The sequence below is a fragment of the Anopheles arabiensis genome, chromosome 2 (assembly GCF_016920715.1).
Source record: "Anopheles arabiensis isolate DONGOLA chromosome 2, AaraD3, whole genome shotgun sequence".
Lineage (NCBI taxonomy): Eukaryota > Metazoa > Arthropoda > Insecta > Diptera > Culicidae > Anopheles > Anopheles arabiensis.
The window spans coordinates 1,513,017-1,522,472 of record NC_053517.1 but is presented as its reverse complement, the minus strand read 5'-3'; the positions used below and the strand labels follow the sequence as shown (position 1 = coordinate 1,522,472).

At 48.4% G+C, this 9,456-nt stretch overlaps 1 protein-coding gene across 1 annotated transcript; it reads right to left on the bottom strand.

The window, feature by feature from the left end:
• Nucleotides 1-3,433: 3,433 nt before the first annotated feature.
• On the bottom strand, nucleotides 3,434-7,022 carry LOC120897505. The gene is made up of 2 exons (XM_040302456.1): nucleotides 6,661-7,022; nucleotides 3,434-4,110 (listed from the first exon to the last, which is right to left on the bottom strand). The coding sequence occupies exons 1-2, from the start codon at nucleotides 6,892-6,894 to the stop codon at nucleotides 3,586-3,588; spliced, it is 759 nt and encodes a 252-aa protein (XP_040158390.1). The 5' UTR covers nucleotides 6,895-7,022; the 3' UTR covers nucleotides 3,434-3,585.
• Nucleotides 7,023-9,456: the final 2,434 nt, after the last annotated feature.

Sequence of the window (9,456 nt, the reverse complement as noted above, 5' to 3'; positions counted from 1 at the left end):
AAATGCACTTTGCTTGTTTCCGTACCTGTGAGATCGTGGAGCTGATTGTGATAGCAGGGTTCTTCCGTTCAAAACGGAGGCTAGTTCGCACCGTAAGAAGTTAGTCGAGTCGCACGGCATTCGTGGCTCGGATAGTTTTTGGGTGGAATAAGGCGGATCCTTCCCATCAAAAAAACGCATAGCATTTCAATATCCATCAAATCAGTGTAATGGAATGTGCGCCGGCGTTGTTTTGGGACCGCTGAACCGTTCCGTCGGTCGTCCAGGAGTACCTGACGCTTATCAACTTGTTGAAATTGATTGCTTCCTAAAGATTGCCATCCCATCCCAATCGTTATCGTTAACGGCAGCGGCAACAAGCGAAAGCGAATCGCGCGTCCCATCCCTGGAGGCGGACGGGGCATTAACGGGCTTCAGCTTGTGCCCATAATCGTTCCGGTATCTGGTCGTTCCGCCTGTCGGCAAAGGTGAGGGTGTGTGATAAGTGATCGTGTGATGTGTTTGTGTGTGTGTGTGAACTAATAGTTGGTGTTTGGTGGGAATGGTATCGGTGTCGATGGTACTTTTCACGCTTTGCCGAGCGAGTGCTGTCAGGTGGCAGCTACAAGCGGAAACGGAAGGTATCGATAATGAACCGTTAAAATAAATTAGAACAAACTGCCGAGGGGATTATTTGAAGCGAGTTAGTGTTGTGGGAGGGGGAGGAAATCCAATTCCAGGCGGCCATAGGCACGTAACTTTGCGGTTTTGGGGATGTGGGAGGAATAAACACCAGGAATTAAAGATTTTGAAAGGTGTTGTTTGGTTCACTGTTGACTATTGGTTGATTATATGCTTTCGATTGCAGACACGTGAGGCATAGAGCATGCAATGGGGATTAACATAGAGAAAGTCATAAACAAGCTCAAACGAGGAGCTCGCCTAGTATTTCGTTATATTTCAACCACAGTGTGCGTTTATGCGAAAGTAACTGCACACCGAACGGCTCGTAAATACTAGTGTTCCTTTCTAAAGGGCCGTTACTGGGTTCGTTTACTACTTCCGAGTGATGCACAATGGCAGCTGGGGCTGAAGCTTGACAGTAACAAAGAGCAAACGAGCAGCGTACGAAATGGCTCAAAAGTTAGCATCCAAAGTTTGGAAAATCGTAAGGGATAGTTTGGTGTTTCGGTTGCATGTCAAAAACTGCGGCGGCAGACGTAACTGGGCTGACAGTCGAGTTGCCCCTTAGCTGGAACCCATATTTACACTACCCGGAAGTGTATCACAAACAATCATAAAATGTTAATGGACCGACTGGGAAAAGCTAACAATAACCTAAGGAGCAGAGACGGCACCGGAAAGAGTACATGTCCTTTCTTGTGCCGAAGCTGCGATGCAGTGTGGTGACAGTGGGTGGTGAGCAAATGGCGGAGCGTGCCAGAGGGCTGGCTGACCTTTTGTAATCAGGTGCATACTGGTTTTCGGGGTTGGGTTTTGTAGTCGATTTAGGTTTACAGTGGATAGCCGTTTTTGTCTAAATTTAGCACAACATGCAAACGGGCAACCGCAACCGAGTCCGAACCACCTGGCTCCATCGCACCGGGAACGGACACCAGAACACAAGTTGTTTCTTATAAGCCGAGTTGTTTTGATTACAAAACCAAATATGTACACAGCACAAGGCAAGGGTATCTCCTTCTTCTGCATCGTCACACTTGGCTGTTGGTCTGTTGGTTTCCTGTGCTTATAATGTATCCTTGTGGGTGCAGCATTGTCAATTTGGATAGAATGTAATTTTGTCCGTACAAAAGGGGCACTTTAATAATAGGAATGCTCTTGTCCGAACCACCCTTGTACCGAAGGGCACTTTTAAGTGCCTTTTCAATTCCCGGGCTTGCTCCGCTCTCCAGCCAATGAATAATGTGTCCTAAAGAGCTGTCAGGCGTGTGGTGGATGAGGTGCATCCAATTTAATGCACACATTGTGCATTAGTTGCACCAATGCTAGCAGTTGCCGGTAGTGCTTGCACCCTGATGGTTTGTAAAATAAACAAGCTAATTTATTAATTATTAAAACAAACGACGAAAGCACCATTTGCGAACAGTATTTACAGATCGATTTACACTCAGCAGCCAAAAGCCATCCAGAGTGGGGGCTTTGAATTATGGGGCTGTATTTGTGGAATTAGTTTCCCACTCTCGAGATTGAAGCACACCGGAACGGGGGTATAGAGTGCCCCAATCAGCCCACTTTGGTTGCAGGCGATGGGAGATATATGCGATCGAGACTAATGAAAATTTATACCCACACTTTCAGGGTGGACCAATTTGGGCAGCAATGTTCCCACACCGAAGGTGTGCGATCGGGGAACATTGGGCTGAATGCTTTAACCAGTTCCCTCGAAGCGCGTCCGTTCCTGAAGCCACCCTGAAGGCCGAAAAAAGCAAGCATCCCAAAAAAGTGGCCGAAAAAGTAAAATGCATTGATATTTGCCCTTCTGACCTTTATTTTGTTTTCGGCAGAATTTTATCCAACCGAGCGAAGCGCTGTTTGATTTTGAGCTCCCGTCAGTCACGCTGCATCTGGTTCTGTTCTGCGCTTCAGTCGTTTATTGTGGGTCGTAATCGTGTCCGCCACCGTGTGATGTGTTTTTTACCCCGCCCCGTAGCTCTTTGCATCCCGACAATTGATAAGAGGCAGTACAATTGTGCGCCGTATTCGGTGGCGCGATTTGGACAGAAGAACTTTTCCCTGTTTGCACACAGGCAGAAGGCAAATATTCTACACGAGGCCGCAGCAGAGCGCACAAACAGCAGCAGCAGCGGACTATGCAGCGTGAAACATAAATCAAAATTAAAATGTTGTACAAAAGCGAAGGGAAAATGGATGCAGCAACAACACCAACAAAGAGCGGGAGAAAAAATAATGCAACGACCCTAACGGCCGCTTTGAAAGTACAATCCTTTGATGTAACACTTTGGCGCCATTGAGCCATTGTTTTTCGGACTGGGTCGGTGTGGGTTTCGGGCCCACGTGCGCTTTTATTTGCAGCCCAGGTCGCCCGCCGCTTTGCCTTCGTTACAGTGCTAGCGAAACAGTAATGGCGAACGGTGGTTTAGCGTTAGGTTAGTTGAGCCAGCTGGGACTAGTTGCTGTTTGGGTTGTATAAATATTTCATTCATATGAAGCGTTTTTGTGTGTTAGTTTTGGGTTTGTGCGCGCGGAATTGCTTCGTTACGTTGTCGGCGGCATGATTTCGATTGAAGTTCCGGAGGCTTCCGGATCGGGACAGACGGTGGTCGGTGGCAACAACACGAAGCGCTTTAAACAAATTGAATAGAGATGTGGTGTGGTTGCGTTGGTGGCGATTGTTTTACGCTGCAGAGCTATAGCATGTGCTATTCAAAAGGGCCATAAACAGTCTTTAAACTAACGACTCACACGCTATGGATGATTGTGATGAAAAAGGTTAAAAACAGTTCATATATATTTCCGAAAAAATATTTACAACAGTAACAAGACGGCCGTAACGGCTAGATGAATAGAGTGAGAGAATGTGAATCTCAACAACAACGGCGGAAGGGGAAAACAAGCATCACCAGCCTAGACGTGGATGAGGAATTTCTTATGGTGCTGGTGCTCTTCCTCCGGCTTGTGCTTGGGCGTGAAGGGGTTGTGCTCGGGGTCGGCATTCAGATGGTAGTAGCTGGGCGCTTCCTCGCACTTGACATTGTACCACCAGTCGCAGGCGAATTCCTTCTGATTGAACAGCGTACCGTTGGTGCAGAGGAAGGACGCGCCCTGGTGTCCCTCGCGCCCATCGTGGCAGGTGTGGTAGGCCTGGCAGCCGGTTTCGACGTTCGCGTACATGCCGGGGATGGCGGGCACGTTGCCACAGTGGAAGCTGGTGTGCGGCACCTCGTGGTAGATCGGATAGTCGACACCGGGCACGCCGGGAATTTTGCTAAAGTCCTGCTTGTCCTCCTTCTCGTGGTATGGCGCGTGCAGCTCGTCCTTTGGATTGTACAGCGAACCGTAGTAGTCCACTTTGACGCACTGGACGGCACAGAACAGCAGCCCCACGGTGGCAATGGCGACGAACTTTAGCATCTTGTCGACGTCGGTTATCTGTTGTGGATGGTTGTGCGAGGGGAGAGAAAGAGAGAAAACGGGGCGATGAGATAATGTACCACGACGCACAAAGGCCTGTGCTTCTTTGCCGCCGTTCCCACTGGCAATGCCTAATAGACTACATTCAGGCGCAAAAAGAGATGAACGAGCAGAAAACACGCTGCCGTAGCGAAGGCGACACAAAAAGCGGACCAGCTGACCGAATTTGAAAGTTCATTCAGCGTGCACAGCCTCCGAGCCTCCGGTGTCGGTGGAGTCACTTCAGAACCGGTTTGCATGTGGCACCAGACCTCGGCGTTGGTTTCCGATATTACGCAATTACCGCCGCCCGGACCCGACCCGAACCAACGCCCCGACCTGGCAGACCGGTTGGGCAGTGACCGGGTTTTGTGATCGCCATGAAGGCAACACGAAAATCAGATCAATCATAGGGAATGCAATCGCTCGGTAGCGACCGCTGGTAGGGCCACGGTTTCGTACGCTTGCCTCCCCCCCCCCCCCCCCGGTTTCGAGGCTGCGTGCGTGCTTTCAAGCCCCGAACACGTGACGGTGGTGATGGTGGCTTTGGGTCGCATTTGTGCGCAGCGCTCTGTCAAACGATCTCCGGCCGCAAGACGATGAACGCCCAGACCGTTGCAGTGGTGCTTGGTTTTATTGCGCTTCTAACGCAAAATGTCAAATTATTTACGATCGAGCAGAGTGGAATGAAGTGAATGCGAATGGTGTACCGTCCGGTCGGCTGGTAGAAGCACTCCCGTCTCGCCCTATCCCCCTTCCGGGGCCAAGCACGGGGACCTTGAATGCTCTTTGAGCAAAGTACATCTCCGACATCTTTTCGCAATCGGGTGCATTGTGGCCCGGAAGATACTTAGATCATAGTCGGATGCTTCGCTGCGGTCGGGCTGGTGTTGGAAATAAAATTTGAATTTATGATGTAGTAGTAAAGTGAATCTTGTTCCACAGTTGAACTGCGCCCTTCCTTCCCCTGGCGCTGGCTGAAAGTGTATAAGTTTGTCCCGTTGCGGTAGTGCCTGTGCTCGCGTACGGCTTGTTCCAGTAAATGGACAAAGATTCTCTAGCGAACCAGTTGTCACCGAGCAGGCAAAGCAAAGCATATCATAAATTATCGTGGCCAAAGATTTACTTTTATGATCACATCACACGACGATGCCCGGGTGCTCTGCTCTGCAAGTGACACATCAGTCAGGCACTTTCCAAACGAACTGTATGTTACGCACACTTGCATTTGACAGGTTCGGTTCGGAATGGAGATAGTTTCTCGCAGAAATTGCAGCCGCATCTGGTGCGGTGGAACGTTTCTATTTTCCCTGTTTGGAATTCGAAATGAAACGAACGCTTCAAGGAACAGCGTCTATTTCCAAACAGCGCATGTAATCGAATCCTCTGCACGGTTTAGAACGTCATTAAAGTTGTTGCCAATAATGGATGTACTAAAGCACCTTTACGTCTTGTCGTACAGTTCAACAGTACACGATGATAATTCGTTTCAAATGATTCAAAGTCAGGAGTTGATTAACCTTCACGGGAGCTGCTTCATGGGAGCACAGCGTAGTGTGGTGGAATTAATCATATGCATCGTTTGATATTGAATTAGAAGTTTCCACGGCAACGTGCTCGAAGATGGGAAGGATCAGAAAAGCACCATTCGCAAATTATCAAATTAAGCATTTGTTTTTAGAGACGAGCAGTCGGAGCAGTATGATGCCACCGATTTCGAATGATAGATCTTCGACTGATGGAAGTTTTTGCCTTCCATCAAGATTGATGAAGAATAATAAAGCCAAATGCAAGTTTTTTTCGCCAGCCGGGAGGTTCCCGGGGCTGTGTGAAATTACTTGGCGTGGCGAGTACTGCTAGCAATGTACAGAATCCGTTCGGTAGATTCTGATTTATGGATGAGAAATTGAACTTTCTATCACTTTTACTTCGAAACCGCAGGCATGCTTCGAAAGCGTATCAATTTTTGTGTCCTACGCCTGGTTGCGTTCGTGTGTGTATGTGTGCTAGGTAGCGCGATGTTGTCTAGAGGTCGTTCAGAAGGCGACGACCGTTACGAGCAATCTCACGTACGGCATACCCTAACACTCGGCTCCCTGACAAGGTTCCCCGACACCGACGATGGGATGTGTGTGTATGTGTGTGTCCCCGGGACACATCCGACATCTGCTGGCTGATTCGATGAAGATTCACGACAGTCGGTAACAAGAAATCAATTTTTGTCGGCATCCTGATCTGATTGGCCCCCGGTGGATACGATTGGGTACGTGGGCAAACTCGATGAATAAACGGAAAAAGTGGTGCACGAGCGTTTGGTTCGAAATATTTATCACTCGTACATACATCACCGCCATCAGGGTGGATGATATGTGCTGTAGGTGTGAGGATGGTTTTCGCGGCAACGCACAGGACGGACGGAGGGGTTTAAGTAACGCGGGGCACACTTGGGGATTTGGTGAGGTGTTATCTGTCGCCGCATCGCCCTCAGCAGAGTGGTACGGTAGGGCCTGCTATAAGTATCGCACTTACCCGGCTATGGATTCTGCAAACACGAGCACACCAAGAAAAGCGCGATAAGAGGACACTACGCTGTCCCTGGAATGGTTTAAGACGCCGTTTTTTGCAAACAGACGTCGACGCGAACCGTTCGGCTGAAGCACTAATGTGAAACTGATTAAATTGGGCTCGAATTTGGAGCGAATCAAGCCGCCCAAGTCCGCCGTCCCCACCAACGATATTGGTCGTGCAAAGGCTAAGTGGCATACCTGCTGGAGGTATTGCCAGCAGAGATGTCGTTGCACTCCGCAATCTGTCGGCAGCCACAATCCCCTCCACCGGTGGCTGGTACTGTGCCAATGGTTTCGCGGGCGATTGTTATGAAAGTAACGTTTGGCAGGCCTTCGTGTGTGCGAGCGTATGTGGAGCCAAACGTATCAAACTTTAAGCCTACCTTAGACCCACAATGTGAGCCGGTAGACTGAGAGGAAAAGTGAAGCTAGCCGAGCGGGCGCACGTGAACGGGCGTTTCCTCCACCAGCTCCCCATCTGCGGCATGTGTGGAAAGTAGTCGGACAACGAAAGGGAAAGGAAAAGAGGTTTATGGTGCAGTAGCAATCATAGAGCAAAAGAAAGAGACAGGGAGAGAAAAGCCGAAGATTGCTGGAAGGGGCAAGCGGGATTGAAAATCGCATCGTAGCAGAAAACAACTTTGTGGGAACGCGTTTGTACTCACTTTAGCGTACAACATACACACACATACGCATACACAAACCAACATAGAAACACAGAGGAAGGCGCAAACATTCGAGCTGTTTGATGCTGTATGCAACTTTTGCCTTAGCATTGAAGTCGAGCACTTTTCCAGTTCGCTCGCGTTCGTTCGCCGTTAAATCGGTGGTTTGATCAACCACGTGGCGGGTAACTTCATCTAGTAGGCTAGTTAGCAAAATATCGGTATCTATTACAATCTTTCTCTTTCGCTCTGTTTAGCCTGTGCTATTTATTTCTCTTCTATCATTCAATAGAGGCAGGAAGTTGAAGCATTGAGTTTTGATTTTGAATGTTAAGTGAAGGTGCGGAATAAATCAAGCTTGAATGGAAAAGGTTTACAGCGTTACTTATGAGCGTTATGAAAGGACGTCGTTTTGCTTGATTCTACACGGTAATGAACTTCTTTTTATCTTAGAATTTTATACAACAGCGTCAGGCACTGCTGGGGCAAATGTTTTTCCACAGAAAAGCAAGACCCACACTCTCCGCCCTGACTGTAAACAGCAACCTCCATCAAGCGTTCCAGCACAACAGACGCGGAATGCGGGAGATGCAAAAACAACTTTTCTAAATTAAATCGCTGTGTTAAAAAGCACTCTTTAAAGTTGGCTGCAAAGTTCAAACAGTAGCAATCCGGTGCCGGTGCTGGAGGCCCTCGACGCTGTTGTGTCCATAAGCTAACCACCGGGTCGGGTCAGCTCGGGTCCCAACATTTGCCTTTCTGCATATACTTTTTCACCGTCGGCTTGCGACGCGGGTTGTGCTGAGCGTGTTTATGTTGCTTTTGTTTCATTTTTGTGTGTAAGCAAGTAACAGCTCGTGCATGCCCTCTTCCTCGCGTGTCCGTCTGCCCGGGCAAACCTAACCACCCACTCTCGCGATCCGCCATGCGTCGGATGATCGCGGACCGCATCGCTTTGAACTGAAGTAGATTTTCATTGATTGCACATCACACAGACTGGCTACTCGAGCTGGAGCAGTGATGAAACGCGCGATGCGGCGATGAAAACGCTGGAAGGTTGGGGTGCACACTTACAAAAAGCGAAACATATGTAAAATGGCCCCTACCTGCCAAAGGCTTGTTCGGAATAGAGTGAACTGTTGCCAATTGCAGACGTTGGCCGATTTCGTGGCGTACTCGATTGCGTCAGATCATTACGGCCAAGTTCTGTGCTGTGTGTGTGTGTCGATTGGCAACGAATTTGCTTTCGTTTCGGTATCGGTTTGGAGCTCCCGATTGACCTTCTGCGGGATAGCATGGTGTACGGTGATGGTTCCGCTTACCGAACAAGTAGCAGCAGGAGATAGTGCTGCAAAACCACACCCAGCAGCCGCGCATTAAAAGTGAAAAGGAAGTTAACCTTCGGGAGCGAGGTTAACCGTACCCGTTCTGGATGGATTGGATGGTAAAGAACGGGAAAGGAATCGACACGGATTGGTGAACCAGAAAAAAGCGCACTTTTTTGGGAACGAACAAACCAGAGGAAATTGTAGCTCCATTTGTTGTTTACCTTCACGAACGAAAGGGCGGTTGAGTAAGCAATGGTGAGATAATTATTTTAGTTTCACCGAAATCGAAATCGAAAGCGATTGTAGCTGAAAACAAATAAGATAACGATGTTGCTTGGGCGAAGTGGCAAAATCGTGCAGTTCGAATCCGATAATGGTTACATAGTTTGGAGTGCATGTTTGAATATACTCGAGCTGCTGCTGCTACTGCAACACATCATTATCACAACATTGAATACTGAACACTGAACAAACGGTGGTTTTTGAAAGGGAAATGAAACATATGAAACAAATGAATTGCAATATATCAAACATTTTCATGCATTGTTCGCTAGGCTTGTGTGCTGTATGTACTCACAGAAGGTGATTGTGACTAGTTTGGATGAAGTACTTGACAAATATACGATACGAATTAGATAGCTTCGGCACAAGATAAGACGGCAATTGAAGTGGTGAGGACGTTTGTTTGGTTCGTAATTGAACTGCTTGTCTGTACAAGTCGCACCGACAACCCACTTGTACGATATACGGTGGGCACGAGTTTGG